The 22,493-nt window shown below is 38.0% G+C and overlaps 1 protein-coding gene across 1 annotated transcript; it reads right to left on the bottom strand.

The window, feature by feature from the left end:
• Positions 1 to 476: 476 nt before the first annotated feature.
• Positions 477 to 813, bottom strand: LOC116631941 (dynein light chain Tctex-type 3-like). The gene has a single exon (XM_032403495.1). It carries the CDS (start codon positions 811 to 813, stop codon positions 538 to 540), a length of 276 nt encoding a protein of 91 aa, XP_032259386.1. The 3' UTR covers positions 477 to 537.
• Between the last annotated feature and the right edge of the window lie 21,680 nt (positions 814 to 22,493).

The raw sequence follows: 22,493 nt of genomic DNA on the forward strand, positions 1-22,493 counted from the left end.
CATCTGCAATGTTGACTTCTCAAAGCTGTGATGCTCAGGACAGGCCTGCCTCCCACTTTATCCATCCCCATTAGGAAAAAACCCAAATGCTTAATGACTACAATATCAAATGTGTATTGCTTGAAGCTGCTCCCAATGCACTATGTGAAATGGAGAATGTTGGTTATTACCTAGAAATTGAAATAAAATCAACGTTTGAATTAAACTCAGGAAGACTGAGACTAGGATGACAAGTTGTATCTGACTGAAACTTCTGATAACTGAAGATTGTGACTCTGTATCTAACCAAAGCAGAAAGCAGTTAATTATTCATTAGCCATGTCTACCCTCAGTGCATGGGTGGGGATTCAAATCTATTCATTTGGGTGAAGGGATTCTGAACAAATCTGATTGTCACCAAGAGTTGTTTTATTATCTGTGTAGAAAATGGCTTTTATTTTTTTTATTATTTTTTTAAGTTAATGGCTTTGGCCGAACATTTTTAGTCTGTCACAGGACAATAGCAATGGCGAAAACATTGACAATACAGTTCATGGTTCAGTTCTCCCATCTTACGGTACAGGTTCCATCAGATGTAGTATCCCAAAAACACGAGCTGGCTGTGTGAAAGCCATAGGCACTCCTCTGGACCACTGCACAGGTCACAATATATTTATAAGCTTTTCCCAACTTAACCAAATGTGTCAAGGATTGTTCCACTATGTTTGCAGTCCATTGCTTGATGTTGTTCTGGTTATAATCTTCACCACCCAAGACCGCATCTACACACTCTAACGATACTGTGCGCTTCATCAGCATTGAAGCCAACCTCATGACAGTGGCGGTGGTACTCAGAAAGAAAGAAAGAAAGAAAGAAAGAAAGAAAGAAAGAAAAGAAAATGGCTTTTAAAATCCATCAGTAAGTAGGTATTATATGCAGGTATAGGCCAGTTTTAAAATATTCAAGGCAGGGGCATTCAGTTAACATTTGAAATAGATTAAAGAGGAGTCCACACTCAGGAAGTACACTTAAGCACTTCAAATATTTTATCCAAATCTTCACAAGAAGTTTTGTTAATCACAGAGAAATCTTAGCAGTAAATTTTTATTGCTAAAATGAATGGTTTTTGAAATACATGGTTGGCTAGAGAGTATGCGAGACTAAAGGAAGATAGCATCAAAATTCAACAAACCCAAACCGGGAATCACTTGAGATCCAAGACTCTGAGGGCCTTGGCCCACTCCATCTTGGGGACAACTCTCATTTGACCCCAGCAAGTGTTGGCTGACACTGGCGTCAAAATGTTCTTGCATTGGCTTCAGGTGACATCTTTCCTGTAAGCCACCTGTCGGAGTGGCTGAGGACAGAGGGATGAATGTTCCGGAGGAAACAAGAGCAGATTCTATGACTTTGTTCCAGTTCACTAATAAATGTACATTAGGCAGAAATGGGGGTTAGCTAAGACTTGCTTTCATCATAAAATATCACCTGGTAACATGAAGGCAGCCTCCTCCCATGTTTCTCTATTTATCTGATGTGACATTGTTGACCAGCCAGATTGGCTTAGATTAGTTCACAAAAGTGGTTACTCTTTTGTTTGAGACAGTTATCCCAGCTCCCTACTTTTCTTTGTTCCTTTTTTTTTCCCCTCAAATACATTTTATGTGTAATGTTTTGTTGCAAATTATCTTCTCTTCCACCATCCTTCTTTGTACCTACTCCTTGCTACTTTTTATCCATAGCATTTAATGAGGCATTTTAGAAAGGTTTCAAATGGAATAACAAATTCTCCCACAAGTTTAAACTCACAGAACTTACAGTCATGAAACTCTGCATAAGTGTCTTGATATGCTAAAGGCATATCCACTCTTTTTTTGCAGGCTGAAAAACCAGTCATCTTCTATTTGTCGGGTATCTAAGCCACTTAAGGAAGAACAAAACACAACACGGGTTCTAGAGCAAGGTTTTTCAAGACCACTTTTGAGCCACTGCCAACTCCAGAGCCCCGCTGGTCACACACATGAAATGGCAGCCTCCCTGTAGTTTTGCTAGTAAGTCAGTAGCTTTTCTGGCCGCACAACAAAATTTCAACCATTTTACTTTATCGGGATGATGCAAGACACGAATGAATTCTGCTTTTAAATCTTCTACCTTTGCCTATGAAAGAAGACATTATTTGTTGTTGGGTAATTATCTGTGATGTTTTATTTGTGCTCAGCCTTCTCCTTGTATTTATCAAGAGTTTCTGGTCCAAGAGGTCCAGTTCAGGGAATGACAAAGGAGTTGATATCAGACTAACCCTCTTACATAAAACAATTAAAACTGTACAAATTATTTAACAACTTTTTGAAAGCAACGGAGGGGGACCAAAACCAGGCAGAAACTGAGAAAAGGAACTGCACTGAGGGATATCGATATCTACATGGCTTTTCCTCTAAAGGAGATTCTCACCAGTACATGACAGCCAGGTAGAACCCAAGCAGAAAGCTGCAGGCTTTTGAGGGTGAGGGGACACAGGACAGCATTCAATTAAAGTTATACTATTTTGTGTAATTATTAAGAAAATTGAAGGTATTTATAAGTTTGTCATATTAATTGGAGATATTTACTATCCAGAAAGATCATTTTTTTTAATTTTGGACATGTCTTTCCTTTTGGACAATTGAAATATTTAGGAAGAATATTGAACATATAGTATTTAATCTATAAATTCAGCTAAGTATATTTGAAGGTATTAAGTTTGAAATGGTGCCAAATATTCTTCCCAAAATATTTTAAAATGATGGTTACAAGTTGCTAGACTTAAAAATTCTAATAGTGAGATTTGTAAGCCAAACATAAAAACTCACTCTTCAAGAAGTTCTAAGTTTTTGAACTTATAACTTTAATAAATGGCATTTTAATTATTGGAACCAAAAGTTAACTGCTACCTAGTGATTCCATGAAAAAAAGAAGAAGAATCCTCAAAAATACTGAAGATCTTACACAGTCAGAGACGGGAGCTTAACTACTGGGAGAAGGTGCCAAGGGAGGTTCAAAGTTCAAGCAAATGGGCATGACAGAGGATCTGAAGGAGCTGTGGAGCCAGAGGGAAGAATGCAGGAAGACACCAAATATAGCAAAAACAGGAAGGCTCTTGATGACCACCGAGTCACCCTTTGTTTTAGTCAGGAAATGTGTGTGTGTATTAGATATAGATACTTAAAAAAAAAAAAAAACAAAACAAAACCAGGCAGTAACCAGCCCTTTCTTCCTTTTTATGAAGCCAGAACATGTGGAATACTGCAATCACCCAGCTGTAGGGGAACGTTTAAGGCCACAAGGAAAACCCACACCAGGGTAAATTAATGAACCCTACAGATCCATCATTATTTATTCTTAGAAATCAACTATTTCTGTTCTCCAGCAGAATGTTAACCAGAGTTTGGACAATAAAATGTACGGCAAAGTGATAAAGCGAGTTATACCTTCAGGGAGATCTATGCAAGCTATTAGATTGCATTTTCCTTAAAATACCAAGACTCCCAGAGCCAATGCAACAGACACTTGTACAGACGATCTTATCTCTGGTGAGCACAACAGCTACTTTTCTTTTACCATGTGATTTCTGACTTCACGTTTTATCGTTAATGCTCCCACACATAGGAATATACACAAGAACCCTATCACAATTACATACTTGTTTTAAAACCCACCTTAAGTTATTCTGGGGAGAGTAAGATTTCTTTGTAAAATCAAATACTGCAACAGAGTCCTGCCTTAAACTATTTCCATCTCAACTTTGAAATATATCTCTTCACATTAACATTTTTTTTTTCTCCAAGCTATATTAGACTTTTCTCACTAAGTATGACAGAAACCCAGTGAAAACAGATTTTGATCCACTTTTTTGGATTTATTCACACCTGTAGGTACTGCTGGACATCCAAAAATGTTGTTGTTAAAGTAATTATGTTTGTGCATATTCTCCTGCATGTGTCATCAAGTAAGCAGAACTTATGGGCTAGAGAGTCATTCAGGCCCATCATTATTATTAGTAATAAAAAACCTAATGATATTAACCAGTGGTTCTCAGACATTCTCCTTCCCGGCACTCCAGGGTTATGTGACACATCTCTATCGGTAGCAGGGGCTCACTATGGCTACACTAAGTGTAGGGGTCAAGAGGGATGAATTCTTAAAAAAGCCTAGATGAATTTTTAATATTACCCCTCACCCCCATTCCTCCAGGAATAACTTGTACAAAGGGTAGCCTCATGGTTAAAAAAAAAAAAAAAAAAGCTTCATGCGTTTAGGAAGATAAAACTTTAAACAAGCACAAAATGACCCTATTTCACAAACAAATTGCTCTTCTAGCATAATGAGTAAGAGCTTGGACTCTTGAGTCAGAATGATGGGTTCAAAGACGCTACCACTTACTTGGTCTGTGGCATGGAGCAAATTCCTAAAACCCTTGTGCCTCGTTTCCTCATTTTGTAACACAGGATGAACAATAATGTGAGTACCAGCTTAATAGCCCTGTGAGAATTAAATGGGTGATACTAGCAGAGAAACTGAGACTGTGCCTGGCCAAAAAAGGTGAAGAAGCAACAAGAGCAGAATTCAGTAAGTGTAAACGGTTACTGTTTTGATAGTGATTAAAAAAATATTTGGCCTGTTTTTAATTATTTTATGTGCTTAAAAGTACTCAAATGCCTCATTTTATAATATACATATATTAATCTGCTCAGGCTGTCCTAACAAAATACCTCAAATTGAGTGGCTTAAACAACAGAAATTTATTTTCTCACAGTTCTGGCGTCACGAAGATCAAAGCATCACAAGTTGGGTTCTGGTGAGGACCCTCTTCTTGGGTTTTCTGTGCATGCACATGGGGATGGTTGGGGGGGAGCGGGAGGACGGCAAGTGGGATAGTGAAGCTATCCTTCTCTTATTAGGAGATCAGTGCTATCCAATTAGGGCCCCTCCTTATGACCTCATTTAACCTTACGCCTTAAAGGCCCTATTCTCAAATACAGTCACACATAGTGTTAAGGCTTCAAATTGTGAAGGGGGGACCCCATTCAGTCCTTAACAACATATAATCCAGATATTTCACATTTTTAACCAGTCTCACCACAATATTCCTCCCTACTAATTAGCCCACATTACTTTAGCTGAATTACTCGGTAGAAGAAAAATTTAATGATGCTTTGTAAAATTCCTAGTTCCTAACTTCCTCTAAAAATAACAATTTTCAGTGGAACTGAATTAATCATGACTCTAGTCCAGTATTTGCCTATGTCCTACCTACATACTTCATAAGGGAGAGTGGATTGGGCAGAGAAATGGGGAGTAGCCCATAGATGGTATCATAATAAGTCAGAATTATCTTGAGGAACTTCCTCACTAACCTCTCCAACTCTAAAAAATTTTATGTGGATATCTTTAGATACTGTTCTAAGAACTCCCCAGATTTCTCCCATGCCTTTCCTCTCTTCAGAAAATTATACAACAAATATTTCCCTGCCAGACCCATTGGCTGCCAGAGCACATCAGCCCCCACTTCTCAGTGAATATCAAGCACAGTTATTTAGAGTTTTCTAGCAATTGAGCCAGATACCTCCTTATCCTCCAAGTCGATGAACCAAATTATTTTTCAAAAGAGAAATTTAAAAAAAAAAAAAGAATCAGATGGTATCTGATATATTGGTGCCACTTAGTTTTATAAATACTTTTTTAAAATACCTTTAACGGGGCACCTGGGTGGCTCAGTCGTTAAGCGTCTGCCTTCGGCTCAGGTCGTGATCCCAGGGTCCTGGGATCGAGCCCCGCATGGGCTCCCTGCTCCGCGGGAAGCCTGCTTCTCCCTCTCCCACTCCCCCTGCTTGTATTCCTTCTCTCGCTATATCTCGCTGTCAAATAAATAAAATCTTTAAAAAAAAAAAAAATACCTTTGACTTCGTCTAGTAGTCATTGTTTTTTGTCACTAATATAAGGCCTCTTTGTTCCTTTTCAAAAGCACATTAAAGATGTATAATTCTAGAGAAGCAATTTAAATGAAAAGTGTACTGGCCATGTTAGCTTATCAAAATCATGATGATGGGGGTATAGCTCAGTGGTAGAGCATTTGACTGCAAAATCATAATGATGCGCAAAGAGCAGCAAAGGGGGAAAAAATTCATGGGCATATGAATGTTGGCAGGGACATGGAAAAGAAACCATGTACTCTCCAATGTAATAAATAAGTTACAAAGTTAACTTTGAAATTATAGATATAAATAGTAATTTACGTATAAAATCAGTGGAGCTGGCTGATACTGGTTCATAAGAACTGACTTACTAAAATCTTAAGAACTTTGCTAGCGGTTGTTAACTCATTGGTAGCTTGAAATTGATGAACGTGGAAGTATTTATACCCCAAAAGTCAGCAAATGCTACAAATCAGGACATTTTCCCCCCAAAAAGCTAGTGGTTCCACACTTACCAGCGTACCACCCCAATATTTGGTGCAATTTATTTATGCACATTTATCACCTTAAATATAGGCAGGCTACTATGTAAATACCAGATTCTGTTCCCCTTCTTTCTCCTCTATCCACTCTTATTTTGAAATAGCAGTGCAGCTCTGCAGGCTCTCACGAAAAGATATCTGCTTACCATGGAATATCTGCATCTTAAAGTCTACATTTGCGGCTTCTTTGTGAAAACAGATCCTAAATGTTCTCCTCTCAGTCCTGTCTGGAGTATACCATATTCTTTAAGCCAATGACTCTCGAGTGCTAATGGACCTGAGGATTACTCGGGGTCATTACAAGAACAGTCAGATTCTCCAATTTCATCTCAGAGATACCAGTGCTGTAAATGCAGGGTAGGATCTAGTAAGCAGACACTTTCCAGTACCCCAGGTGTGCAGACCGCTGTGCTACAAGGGGTCTTCAGCCTGCACCTATGAAGCACTATCATAACGTGGTGGAGAGGGTGGTGGGAGAGTGTCTGCAGGATTTTGGTCACCGTGCCAAAAATTACTTTGAACCGGCCTACTCTAAGGAGCAGTAGTTGTTCAGTCGCTCTAGATCATGTTTCCATGTCAATAACCACCTCTTCCAGGAGAACTGATCAAATGATCTCATCCTCCAATTTGTTCAGATACTTCTTCTTTTTTTCTTTTTTTTTAAAGATTTTATTTTTTTATTTGACAGAGAGACACCGAGAGAGAGGGAACACAAGCAGGGGGAGTGGGAGAGGGAGAAGCAGGCTTCCCGCGGAGCAGGGAACCCGATGCGGGGCTCGATCCCAGGACCCTGGGATCATGACCTGAGCCGAAGGCAGACGCTTAACGACTGAGCCACCCAGGCGCCCCTTGTTCAGATACTTCTATCCCAGCACATATCTTCTCTGAAATGTATATTTTACTTGCCAATTGATTGCTGCTGAACAGCAACTGCTGGGTTTCTTGGCTAAGGATCAGACTTTGTGTCCAACTTTTAAGTAAAAAAAGACTTTGTTGGGTTGGGACTTCCCAAAGATCACACCACTTCTGTTCAAAGTCATGCTTCCCAGTTTGCAACCCTTTCCTTGGAGCTCCTTAGAGATACCTAGTAAGAAATTTAAAGGCTCAAACTTAGGACCCCGAGATCAAAATTCACATGGTCTGCTGACAGCCAGCCAGGTGCCCCAAAGGCTTTTGAATACTCTTAAGGCTCCTCTTGTCTGTCTCCCTCAAGGATTAGAACAGCAATTTAAACTACTATCAATTCTTTATTATCTATGGGGTTAATATTTGCCTAACAACTTCAAAGATAGTGACTGACCAAGCTTATCTCTTTACTGGAGTTCTGATATTCTATTGCACACTGTTCATTCCAGTACTATAGACCTATTTCTTAGAGACTTAGTTTTACTGAATGAAGGTTTCAGATAAAACAAGTGACTGTATACACTGGCTACCATCCTAAGTATTTCCAAAAACATTCTTTTTTAGTGATTTCTAGCATATACACACATGGCAATATAGTAATTCCAAATTTTAATCTGTTTTTGCCTATATACACACCTCTGAACTTAGTTCTCTGAACTTTTCCAGTTGTTCCTCCCCCCTCCCACCCCACCCCCACCCCCCGCGCCCCAGGGAGCTTTTCCCTCTCCCAAGGCTGCAGAGGGTCAGGTGGATGAGAATCAGCCACTGCAGAAACATAAACAAAGCCTGAGAACAATGGAAGACAGTAAGATTTGGAGCTATGGCACGGGAAGTTTTCCCCTGGCAGAGTCTCTAGAAGCAACCCATTGGGAGGAAGGCATACACCAGGTACAAAGGAGAAGAAAGTGGGGAGACCACGAGTCCCTGGAAGCTGACTTTTCTGGAAACTAATTGTTCAGCTCTTGCCTTTTGAGAATCACTCCCTTGAGTGGTCAGCCAGCTGCCCAAGTTTCCTTCAGTTTGTACGGACTTCGATCTAGACCACAGATAGCCCAGAGTGCAGACCTACCCTCTCCATCTACTTCTCAATCTGCTAGCTCTTGGCTACCTACAGGAAGGAAGCTCAGGATACTTGGAGGCTTCCAGAAGAGAAAGTAAAGGGTATTAGATGCCTAGAGAATGTGTGAGTTAGAGATGATATGAAGAGAAGGTCTCACCCTCTGACCAACAGTGCAAAGCCAGAAGTACAGTAGCATTGTCTAAATTGCTTAATTTCTATAAATAATCTGTACAGGGCGCCTGGGTGGCTCAGTTGGTTAAGCGACTGCCTTCGGCTCAGGTCATGATCCTGGAGTCCCTGGATCGAGTCCCGCATCGGGCTCCCTGCTCAGCAGGGAGTCTGCTTCTCCCTCTGACCCTAACCCCTCTCATGTACTTGCTCTCTCTCATTCTCTCTCTCTCAAATAAATAAATAAAATCTTTAAAAAAAAAAAATAATAATAATCTGTACAAATGTGTAAGTGCCCCTTCCAAGTGAACAAATACAAAAAGGAACCATTCTCAACAGAGAGATTACAGAAAGGTGCCTCCTCTAAGCAGATGAATTACAGAGGAGCCTAAGAAAGCCAGTCAGAACGTCCCGGGCTGGACTTCAGCACGCAGCCGGCACACTTGCACTCAGCATATTGGCCACAGTGGGACTTGAAAAAACCGGGTTGAAATTGTTCCCTCGTTCCAGCTGCATGGACCACCCTCTATGACTCGCTTTTATCTTGAAAAATTGAGTTCAAGTATTACCATACCTTACCAGACAGGGTCAAGACTCTGTTCCCCAAGATATTTGTAATGCTTCTGCCTAAATACTAATTTAAAAATTGTATTAAGATGACCTGTCTGTGGGTCTGTTTCTCTCTCTACACTATAAACTCATCAGAGACAGAAACCACAAAACATCGATCTTGGGCCCTCCAGCACCTACTCTAGGGCTCGCTACACGGTAGGATCTTAATACATGTTTGTTTAACCATCTACCCCTTGCAAAGTCCTGGCATATTTACAATAGTATCTGCTTCTCTGTTAACACTTCTAAACAGAAGAGGAAAGCTAATGATGCAGAGACTTTAGTAACATACAGACACTCCACTCCACCCAGCGGATTCAGTGAAGTGCTTTTTCTCACAGGCAAGTATAAACGTTGCATTTTGAATTATTAATGCACTTTGTCTCTCCTTTAACCTAAGCACATATTCAGGTAGATTCTTAAAAATAAACTCCTCTAACCTTAACCCATTCTGTGAAGTCCTGTGTTTCAGTACAATTTTTGGAAATAGTATGAAAGGTACTAACTAGCTAAAAGTTATTTTAATGTCTATATTTACACTGTACATGCAGAGCCTCTGATGAGGCACAGAATGCCATCGCGACAATGGGTGGGAATGTACTACAATTACAGGAAAAATAATATGCATATGAAATTTGTAGGCTTATCATTATAATATGATAGTCGGGAAATGAAATATTTGAAAAAGTCAGTATCATGTACTGTTCCAAAAAGGTAGGAGTTAGGAATTCCTAATAATAGCCTACTTTGAAACCTCACAATCTGCTAAAGTCTATAAAGCCGGGGATGTATAGAACCCAGGACTGTCCTCACATTTTCATCGTGTTTTCATTTTTTGTAAGTAGTCACTTACGTCAAAAAGCCACAAAGCATCAAAGCGGAGCCTTGGTGAAAGTGATTTCACAAACCTGCCTCAACAATGAAATTAGTCAGATACTGCACTGTTTGATAGCATATCTTTTTTCAGATGTTATCTAACTGCAACGTTCAAAACCCTGGGGAAAAAAAAGCATTTACGTTTTAATTTTATGGGTGAACTATTGTAGGTTTAGTATCCATTAATTGAGATTCCTGTATGTTTGGTCAACCTGATAGCCAATGATTACCCAGACTTAAATTTTTTAACTTTTCTTCATTTTTCCTTCTTCAGGTTAAGGAAAAAAATTTATGTGAGCAAAACTCTATAAGAGTAATCATCAAACTATTGCTCGTATAAGAAAAATGGAAGAGATCCTACATGTCCCAGAATAGGACATAGGTTACATAAATTATGGTACAGCCTTGCAATGGAAAATATTATGCATCCCAAGAACAAAGACTGCAAAATATATTTATTATCTTAAAAGGATGTAGATATTTTGTTGCCCAGTTTAAAAGGCCAGTTTAAGAATGTGTATACTATAAACCTTGAAAATGTAAAAAGAAGTAATATGCCTGACAAAAGTAGTACGAAGTTGTTTGGTAAGAAGTGGCAAAATGTGTGTGCAATTGATTTCCTAATTGTTTACAGCAGGTTTTTAATTGATACTGTCTAAAGTTACCATTTTCTGAATGGCATTCTTTAAAAGATAACTCACTTTTATTTTGGGAGCCGTGGGCAAAATTATGCAGGGACAAACTGCACAAAAACTCCTTTTATAAATACCTCTCTGAAATATTGCCTATTTTTATACTCAAACCTTTTAAAATTGTGTTTTCTTCTGATGCTTTTAACATTGGACTGATATGCTAATACACAGGCCTTGCCAGAGCTTTGGCCATAATGCAATCAAACAGACCAAAAGATAAAGTAGTTAAATAAAGTGATTGCAATCATGTGCAAAAACAGACTGAGCTTCAAATTGGGCATGAAGGAGATTTAAAGGAAATGGTGGAATTTGAGGTTCTGAAAAAATGTATAGGATAGGGAGAGAGATTTATTTGAAGGCTGTTTAAATAAGGGGTTGGGCACCCAGGAACAGCTCTGCTAGCAGAGACCGAATGCTTTCTTTACCTTTTACTCAAGTAAGTAATGTCTTGATTCATTGATTCCGCTCTTGTTTGGGAAGGAGCGGGGGGCGGGGATATGTAGTCAGCAGGGTACCAGTGAGAGAGCAGAGATAAAGGAGAAGCAAATCCAGAAAATAAACATAAATAGTTGAAAAAAATCTCCACATCATATGCAATCCAAGGACAACTGAATGAAACAGGTTGCTGGAGCCAAACATTAATGCCAGAATACAGAGAGGACTATAAAAGGAAAGGTGAGTTGGGATACAAACATCAAAGGCAATGAGAGATAACAAGTATGAATAATTTTAACAAGTATGAATAATAACTTCTGGTTTTTAAGCTAGACCTTGGAAAGATTTTAGTGGTGCAAAATGACCTAGAAGTATGAAAGAGGGATGGGAGAAACAACCTCTCTAAACAGCCTACTCCAGTCTAGGCACAATGGTCAATAGCTTCTCTCTTAGTACCTACAACAACCTGATGAGGCTAATGTTACAGTTTTCACATTACAGATGAGGAATTAGGGCTCACGGATGTTAAGTAACATGCTTGTTCAAGGTTGGGAAGAAAGGAGGCTATTAGGATTTCTGGAATGGTGGGATAAAGATCTCCTCCATAGAAGTAATGGAAACACTGACAAAACTGACTTAATCAGAGCTCTAAAAATTAACAAATGCTTGCCAGAATCCAAGTGTGTTTATTCAAGAAAAATAGCTAAATTTTGGTAAGGACAGTGAGCCCTGTGGCTAATTACACCAAACATTTAAAGAAGAGTCGATACCTATTCTTCTCAAACTATTCCAAAAAATAGAAAAGGCAGGAAAACTTCCAAATTCATTTTATGAGGCCAGCATTACCCTGATACCAAAACCAGATAAAGACACCACTACAAAAGAGGATAGGCCAATATCCCTGGTGAACATGGATGCAAAAATCATCAATAAAATAGTAGCAAACCGAATCTAACAGTACATTAAAAAATCATTCACCACGATCAAGTGGAATTTATTCCTAGTTTTCAAGGGTGGTTCAATATTTGCAAATCAATCAGCGTGGTACACCACATTAATAAAAGAAAGGCTAAGAACCATATGATTCTCTCAATGCAGAAAGAGCACTGGACAAAGTCCAACATTCATTCATGATAAAAGCCCTCAACAAAGTAGGTTTAGTTTACCTTTTCTATTTTCTGCTTTCTCTTCGTTAAAGGTGATAATGTCTTCTCCAGTGGCTATTAGGCAAAATCAGGAAAAAAGGAAAGTAATAGATCAATTATTCCCATAATAAATATTCAGACTCCTAAATCATTACAAATTTGAGTCAATTTTCACTTGTTTTCTTAACCCAACTTTTTCTCCACTGAATAAATGAATGATGTACCTGTAGAGGAGAAACCGAAGAATGAACCAGCCTTAGTGTATAGATTCTGACTATTTACATTCAAATCTGAGCATGCCCTCCCCTAGCAGTCCCCAAACAGGTTAACCTTTGTAAATAGATGATGGGGATTAAGGGATGCACGAGTTGTGATGAGCACCAGCTGTTGTATTTAAGTGTTGAATCGCTATATTGTACACCTGAAACTAATATTACACTGTGTATTAACTAAACGCAATTTAAATAAAAACTATACACCAATAATGTAACAGCAGAAAGAGAAATCAAGGAATCAATCCCATTTACAGTTGTGCCCAAAACAGTAAGATACCTAGGAATAAACCTAACCAAAAAGGTGAAAAACATGTATTCTGAAAACTATGAAAGAGTGTTAAAAAACACTGAAGGTGACACAAAGAAATGGAAAAACATTCCATTCTCATGGATTGGAAGAACAAATATTGTTACTAACAATGTCAATACTAGCCAAAGCAATCTACATATTTAATGCAATCCCTATCAAGATACCAACAACATTTTTCACAGAGCTAGAACAAACAATCCTAATATTTGTATAGAACCACAGAAGACTGAGAATAGCCAAAGAAATCATGAAAAAGAAAAGCAAGGTTGGGGGTATCACAATTCCGGATTTCAAGTTATAGGACAGAGCTATAGAATCAAGACAGTATGGTACTGGCACAAAAATAGACACGTAGGTCAATGTGGATAGAAATGCAACAGATTTCCAGACGTTGATTTTATATCCTGCAACTTTACTGAATTCATGTATCAGTTCTATCAATTTTTTGGTGGAGTCTTTTGGGTTTTCTATATAGAGTATCAAGTATCAGGTCATGTGCAAATAGTAAACTCAAAACAAGGAAGTCAGTAAAGAGGAAAAACTCAGTTCAGTCTACTGGTGTAAGGAAAAACCCAGTCCTTCCTGTTTCTTTTTTCTCTCACACTACTACCAGACTCAGAGAGAGCACTTCACTTCTAGTAACCCAATGTGTGAAGGTTTTTCCCATGCCACCGAATAGCACTCAATTCCAAAATGTATGGGGGGTGAGAGGTTCCCCTCACCAAGCAATGCTCAGGACACCAACTGACTGTCCTACAATTCAACTCAATTCTGACATTTTCTACCTGGAGAGAGCATTAGATCCCACAAGTTTAAGAATTCAACAATGGCCCCCCTTAACCCCCAACTTCAGATAACAGTCACGAGGGCAGGTTGCTACCTGTGCTCTGACCAACTGTCTATAAATCTCCCATCTCCCTCCTTGAGTTCGATTAATTTGCTAGAGTAGCTCACAGAACTCGAAAACATTTTAGTTACCTGATCACCTGCTTATTTTAAAATTTTTTAAGGTTTTATTTAAATTCCAACTAACATACAGTACAATATTAGTTTCCAGTGTGCAATATAGTGACTCAACACTTCTTTGCAACACCTGGTTCACATCACAGCAAGTGCCCTCCTTAATCCCCATCACCTATTTCACCCATCCTCCCACCACCTCCCCTCTGGTAATCAGCAGTTTGTTCTCTATAGTTAGTGGTCTGTTTCTTGGTTTGTCTCCCACTCTCTCTTTTTTCCCCTTTGATTACCTGTTTATTATAAAATTCAGAGACAGATGACAGAGATGTATAGAGCAAGGTATGAAGGAAGGGTATGGCGTTTCTGTGCCCTCTCAGAGTGCACCACTCTCCTCAAACCTCCAGCTGTTCACCAAACTGAAACCTCCCCAAACCCTCACCTTTTGGATTTTTATAACAGCTTCATTACATAGGCAAGATTGACTGAACCTTTGGCCATTAGAGATTGACTCAGCTTCCAGCCCCTCCCCTTTCCCAGGAGGTCTAGGGTGGGACTGAAAGTTCTAACCCTCCAATCACGGTTGGTTCTGGCAACTAGCCCCACCCTTCCTGGGATGGGGGGAGAATCCAAAAGTCACCTCATTAACATAAAAAAGACATTTTTGTTGCTCTCATCACTCAGGAAATTCCAAGGGTTTTAGGAGCTCTCTGCAAGCAACAGGGATGAAGATCAAATCTATATTTCTTATCATAAATCACAGTATCATAGTTAGCTTTATGTAAAACAAGTGAAATCTGTTCCACCCCCAACCCCAACTCTCCTTTGCTTCCTGGCTTAGGTGAATGGGCAGATGGTGATTGCCTAAGCCAGGGCATCTCTTCTCACAAGGTCTCATTGCTTTGATGGCCTTTGTGTTGCTAAGCAATTTATCTTTCTCACCCCCATGTCTGTCTCACCCACCACTGCTCATCTAACTCTAGCCCTGTCATCCTACTCATTCCATAAGCCAAATACATGAAGAATACATTGAATTTCCACATCCCAAGGTTCTTCCATACTTCAGGAATATTCTGGGTTTTTTTTCTCAAGTTTCACACAAATAATCTTGTACCCAATATTGTTTAATCTCATCCATTTACCCTTCTTGGAGAATGCCTTCTAAGCCTTCCCTGAAACTTAACAGGTAGTTTTACAGTTTTTTTTTTTTCTCTTTCTCAAATTTTCAGGTGAAAAATTTCTGGGTAGTCAACAAAATGATAGCACAATATGATGTCATTTTACTGATCAAAAGGCTACCTTTCCTAATTACAAGTCCTGCCCCATAAAGAAGGTAAGTTTGTCCTGTTTTTACAAAAAGCAGAATAAGTAAGCTTAAAATGGGCCTCCTGGAGACACTTTAACAACAACAACGCACTACTCCAATGATGGGGATTCCAAATACTGTGGTAACCAGGTGGAGGCTATTTTTGAACAGACAGGCCTCTCGCTGTCCCTCAAATTGTACCACTGACATTGCCTCCCTCTCTGTTTATAAGTGGGATCACCCCAGTTCAAATGAATTCAATACCATTTCTTTTTTATTGTTATGTTAATCACCATACATTACATCATTAGTTTTCGATGTAGTGTTCTATGATTCATTGTTTGCGTATAACACCCAGTGCTCCATTCAGTACGTGCCCTCTTTAATACCCATCACCAGGCTAACACATCCCCCACCCCCCTCCCCTCTAGAACCCTCAGTTTGTTTCTCAGAGTCCATAGTCTCTCATGGTTCATTTCCCCCTCCGATTTCCCCCCTTCATTTTTCCCTTCCTACTATCTTCTTTTTTTTTTTTTTTAACATATAATGTATTATTTGTTTCAGAGGTACAGGTCTGTGATTCATCAGTACCATTTCTTATTAATAGATCTGGAAAAAGATTTGTAATGAGGAACAAGTAAATTAGAGTAGGAAAACATTTTTTCTCTCAACTGTCAACGTCATTCAAAGATTCCATTAAGGACACTGTGGACATGAAATCTAATTTTAGTTATGGGGTTTTTGCTCTTTTTTATTTTTATTTTTTACTTTTAAAGTAAACTTCATTTTTAAAATATTTGTCAAATATTTGTCAATAACGTGCCACACGCTAGTCACTGAAGATAAAGTGGTGATCAAAATGGACTTAGGTGCTGCCCTAGGGTAGCTTAAACCAAGGAAGACAAATCTCAAACAAGCCATAAAACTATGATGTAAACGGGGTCAGGAAGCTAAGGAAGTATATGACAAGGAAACTGAAACTATCATTCTGTGTGTGTGTGTGTGTGTGTGTGTGTGTGTGTGTTTTGGTTCCAAAATTTATTGGTATCCACTGCATCACAGTGTGTCCTATTCAACTGAAAATTTTCTAAGCCACTACCCCTACAGAAATATTAATAAGCATAATAATTCTAGATAATGAAACTGTAATTCTTTTTTTAAAGATTTTATTTATTTGAGAGAGAGAGAGCACAAGCAGGGGGAGCTGCAGGCAGAGAAAGAGGGAGAAGCAGGCTCCCCATTGAGCAGAGAGCCCAATGTGGGGCTTGATCCCAGGACCCTGGGATCCGGACCTGAGCCAAAGACAGATGCTTAACCGCCTGAGCCACCCAGGCACCCCAGTGAAGCTATAATTCTTAAAAGGAAAAATATAGATATCAGTTACTTCCAAATCTATTACAGTGTCCATAGTTTATCATTCCTCATGTGAAAAATACCATAAGAAAATAAATAGACGCAAAAGAGAGCTTCATCGAGGTCCTTTTCGGATTCCCATTCTCCTAATTTCTAAAAACGGTTAGAACATGGTAGGTAGTAATCTAATATATTCTAACCGTGACAATTTTATAGAGATTGAAATTCAAAGACAGCATAAGCAGAAGTTTTCCAGTATTTTGACACATCAGGTGGGTGGTTTTCCCCAAAAACTATTCCTCAAGTACAAATAATAGAAGTGATTACAGTCCCTTTTACCAATGTGCCTGTAAACACTTAGAAAAATCATACACTGTCTCTGAGAAAAACCAACAGAAATTTATCTGGCAAGGCAATTGGGGTTCTAAAAACTCTTCCAAGCACCAAATATTCACAGGTATAAACTTCCTTGACAGAACACATGTTCTGTTGAATAGGAGAACACAAAGTCTTCTCTAGAGAATGATTTTACCAATATATAAAGTAGAAGTCCCTCTAAGCATGTGGCCTCAAAACTATACAGAACAACTGTAATGCTCACTTGTTTAACATATGTATATATTTATATGGCTTTTATTCTATGAATTGTTAATATTTTCATTGCATGAATAATCCAAACAGCCTGAACAATTGCTGATGAATATTTTGACACAAGAACACAAGCTGGATGACTCAAAGCATAAAGAACAGATTATTGTTATTTCATTTTATTGATCAGTCAATTAATGTCATTGCCCAGTCCATGGTTTGAGGTAAAATCTGCTTCCATTTCGGAATGAAAACAACAAAAACCTTAACCAACATAGTCATTGATTCAAAACAACAAAGATGAATTATAACAAATTACCCCCTTCCTAGAGGTCAAGTAAAGAATTGAAATAATAGGGGCACCTGGGTGGCTCAGTTGGTAAGCGACTGCCTTCAGCTCAGGTCATGATCTCAGGGTCCTGGGATCGAGCCCCGCATTGGGCTCCCTGCTCTGCGGGAAGCCGGCTTCTCCCTCTCCCACTCCCCCTGCTTGTGTTCCCTCTCTTGCTGTCTCTCTCTCTGTCAAATAAATAAAATCTTCAGGAAAAAAAAAAAAAAGAATTGAAATAATAGCCATTGTCTATAATTTTTCTTATTATTTGGTAATACTAGCATACATAATATCAGAAAGATTACAGGCATTAAACTTAAGCGTTTTATTATTTAAGAGTCATCTTTTTTCTCTAAACCCCAAGGAAAAAAAGGTATCTTTTGACAACCAGAACTTTGAAGAATCAGTGAGACAAAATACACTTCAAATTCAATTATTTTTAAAAATGGTAAAAAGAAATCATTTTCATAATTAACTTTTAAAAAGAGTAGTCACAAAATGACATACATATTTTATATTGAAACGAAAATAAGGCTATGAACCTTAATTTTACCTTCAATTATGTAGTTCATAAAAAATAATTCATGATTTCTAATAGCAAAATTATAAAACAAAATAATACCACCATGAATAAAGAGTCAAAGGTTAATTATTGAATTAATTATCAGGAGTAGTGAAGGACGCTTTGTGACAGCCCACTAGGTAGAAAGAAACTTTACTCTTATTAAAGGGCCAGGAATATACTCGTACTGCACTGATTTTACCTAAAAAACTTTTATTTATCCTCTCCTATACAGAAGCTAGATAATAGTAGGAAATATTTTGAAATAGGTAACATGTTTTTTAAGCTCCCAAATTTGTGCTTTATTGTATTTTCGAAGTGGTTGCTAGGACTATACATTCTCATTCAGGATGGGATCTCATAGAAGCTCACTGCTAGTTTCTTCAATTATCTAGAAGCATCAAAAATGGAAACTCCATTAGTGACTGCCAGGGGTTAGGTGGAAGGAGGGATGAATAAGTTGACCACAGAGGATTTTTAGGGAAATGAAAATATTTTGAGTGATACTATAATAGAGACTCAAGAAGGCAATGTACAGCTTTTTGTTTTTATTTCTTACAGATATTCCAGTTGAGGGTGGTAGCTTCTGAACTCTCTATACATTTTTCTAATAGTGATACTCAAATAATAAGTAATACTCAAATAGCTCAAGCATAACATTCACAAGAAAATCCACAAAGGGATCAAAGCATAATACAAAATGATCAAGTATACTTTTTGGTCTATAAATATTTCTCAATTGCTTTGGGTTTAGACACACAAAAATAGAGCATAGTGACTGTCTATGAAATGGGAGTACAAAATTCCATTCAGCAGTGACCTTTTTGTTTCAGTTTCATGCATAATAATTTAGATAACCAAAAAATATATTTGGAGTTGCCAGAGTCGGATGAATAATTATATTCACTCAACTTTATCCAAAGATAGTTTCTACTTCCTCCAAACAACTTAATTAATTCAAAGAGTAAAGAATGCCACACTCAGGCCAAGTATAGTAAAGCAATGTAGATTTTTAACATCTAGGTCACAAAACCAAATATGCATGTCAGGTTTTTAGAGCTTAGCTATCCAATAAGCTTTGTCAAAAAGGTTTTGATGAAGGAAGTGCTATGTTCAGAGCTATGAGAGAGGGAAATAGTATTATGGGCATGTAGAAATGGATTCCTGAAGAGAGTTAAAAGTCAGGGAAGGCAACCAGGATGCTACTCCAAGAGTGGGGTTCAAGGGAAGAAAAGGATATTCAAAATGAAAAAGAGGTGACAGGTGTGAGAAAGACTTCAGACTTCCTGCTAGAAGCAATAGAATCCTGACATGGTAATTTCCAACTTGTAAGAGCGATCAAATATTTGTGCGGTAAGGCACTCAGATGCTGAAGGGAGAACCTAAGAGAGAAGAGGCCAAAAAATGAGTCAAGTTGCATCCCAAATCAAATCCTATTGTTATTTTTTTTATAGAAAATAAACCCGAAAGTTCAACCAGAAATCACTTTCCAATTTCTTCCTGCTAACATACTTCCTCTATGGTTTTGATGTGATTAAATTCAGCAAACTTTTCTTTATCCCTACATGTACAAGGCACTGTGCTTGGGATGGGTAGCTGGCCACATGGAAGGCTTAAAAATAAATTTGACAGAAACAGTCAATGCGCTTAGGTAGAGAGACGTACGTAACTGGTGTGTTGAACGATGCAAAATTCCATAATAGAGATTTATGGTAATAAACAGAGAAGAAATAATTAATTCCTAGCTGTGTTCTAGAAGAAATACATTAATTGCAACTGCATTCTAAGTACTTTGATTTACAGAAATAGTTGGCTGTGAACATTCAAGAATACCAGGGTGACTTTGGGACAATTCCTTAGTCTCAGGAGACTCAGTTTACTTATCCAGAAAGTAAAGAATAGAGTTAAAACAATTTAGCCAGTAATTATAAAACTTTCTACTTCTATTTAGGTGTTACTAGATGGGGGGAAGGAGGGCTTAGAGTAGCGGATCTTTACAGGGAAAAACTTTCTAGAGATCACCAGTTTCTAAAGTTACTGTTAAGGTTTTCCATGTACAAGCTGAGAGACAGTCAACTTTGCCGACGTTCAAAAGTTTTCATGTTCTCAAATTACCTGCCTTTAAGCTCAAAAGAGATCCGACCCTGGGTATTTGTACCAGCAAGCATTTTCTAGTTGACATTTAGGGCAGGATTACTGAAGAATTACGGTGTGTTCAGAAACAAGGCTAGTAGCAATTAGACACAAAATGGAGAAATACTTCCTCTTTTTTCTTTTCTTAATTTACTCATAGGGTCTTTCTTCCAGTTTAATCTTTTCTGCCTTAATTGACCATATGTTGGAACAACTAGATTACGGTTAAGAAAGAAGGACAGATTTCCTATTTACAGTAGAATGAATTGGCCGAGCTAGTCTGTGAAAGGAAGTATTGAAGATAAATGCATGTAAAGCTATTTCTACTTGCACTGTCCAAAGGCCCCTTCTAAAATCCTTTTACTTCCTCAGTGCTTAAAATGAACCACAAGTGAGTTTTCTAATGATCTTAATGCAAAAAAATATAAATATGCATATGTATATATATATATATATATATGATATACGCATATGTATATATATTAATCTTAGCTATTCTTTTAAATACTGTCTAGTGCCTGCCTAAAACTTGGATGTAAGGAGAGAATCAATTCTGTGTTTCTGGTGATATTAGGAAAAAAGAAGATTTTACCTATCAAGTTTAGCATAGACTTGTATATAAAATTTCAAAACATCTCGATGTTTATTCCAAACCAAGCTTAACTCAAAATTTACTAAGAGGCATTTTTGTTCTAAGTACTTATGTTAATATTCTCTTCTAGCCTTCTGGTAGAGATGTCCCTAAGCTTGGCACTCAACTAACCTCTCCTTTTTGAAATTCTTCATAGGCTTTTGATACAATATAATCCTTTCTCTCCATCTTTCTGACAATTCTAGACCATTTCCTTCACTTTCAAATAATCAAAGCCCTACACTTCAGTCTCTCCTGAGCAGTCTTTATGCCAACCTTGGTGCATTAGCTAATTCACCCATTCCACCCTAAGAGTCAGCCCAATTAGACTTGATATCCTTTTCTTTGAAGGTTATAAGAAAATACAATAAGGACTACATTTACTGATAGTTACAATTGGTTTAAATTTAAAATAACTATATAAATGCAAGAGAAAAAATCAATATTCAAGTGGCTGATATTGTAATTCTAGGACAATAACCTTATTTGTCACTAACCTCAACCTAGTTCCTTAAAATAAGAGTAAAATAGTTTACCTTTGTTTATTATCATTTATACAATCACTCATCAGCCAAGCATGGAAGAAAAATATGTATTATGTTTCTTTTAATTTTATGACATCAACAAAAAAGATACAAATTATTTTTTTAAAGATTTTTTATTTATTTATTTGAAAGAGAGAGACAGAGATAGCAAGAGAGAGCACAAGAGGGGAAGAGAGAGAAAAGCAGTCTCCCTGCTGAGCAAGGAGCCCCATTCAGGACTCTACCCCAGGACCCTGGGATCATGACTTGAGCCAAAGGCAGACGCTTAACCGGCTGAGCCACCCAGGCACCCCCCAAATTATTAATCAACCTTTGATAATTTATTATGTATGCCATTGGCTACTAGATACAAAATACCCTGAACTAGCTTGTTCAATAATTAGCTTTTCTCTTTGTTTTTACTTTCTCTCCTGAATATAGAGAATTTCCTCATTATCTTCAACAATAGCAATAAACATTATTTGATCAGCTTCTAACAGCAAGGCTGTGTGCTAGAAACTGAACATGCGAAGATATACTATTGTCTCTCAGGAAGTTTACAAGATAGCTGATTTAAAGGACTGTATGAAAATACAAATAAAATGCAAGGCAGCATACAAGTGGCAAGTGGGTGATCTTAACAGTAACGGGATTGTGAAGGAGGAAGAAGTTTCCTGACATTAGGACAATCAAAGACAACATGACAACGGTCCTGCGATTGAATCTGGGCCTCACTGCAAAATAAGTAGAATCTGGTTAATAATGAAATAGCAATTTATTGAAAAAAATGAAGAAAAGTTTGGGGCGTTCTGGATAAAAGAAACACACTGAGAGAATAGGTTACAAGAAAGGTGCTATGAAACCAAAACCAGTCCAACAGGCAAGCAGGGGAACATGTTGGCGTTTACTTCTCAAGATATTTATCACTTGATAGGATATTCATATGGCCTCACTAGCTTCTGGAACAGCTCTGCTCTTAACATTTGAACAATTTATTGCCTAATTATTTCGTTTGCCCTTTTGAAGAGTCTCTCTGCAGGACACTTTCTGAGAGTGAGAGCACAAAAAGTGGGCCCTTGGAAAGTTATCCTTCCCCCATTGCATTAAAAGCAAAATAACCTTTTATCAAATGCTTTGTGACCGTTTAGAATATTGA

The sequence above is a fragment of the Phoca vitulina genome, unplaced genomic scaffold (assembly GCF_004348235.1).
Source record: "Phoca vitulina isolate PV1807 unplaced genomic scaffold, GSC_HSeal_1.0 scaffold6, whole genome shotgun sequence".
NCBI classification, from domain to species: Eukaryota; Metazoa; Chordata; class Mammalia; order Carnivora; family Phocidae; genus Phoca; species Phoca vitulina.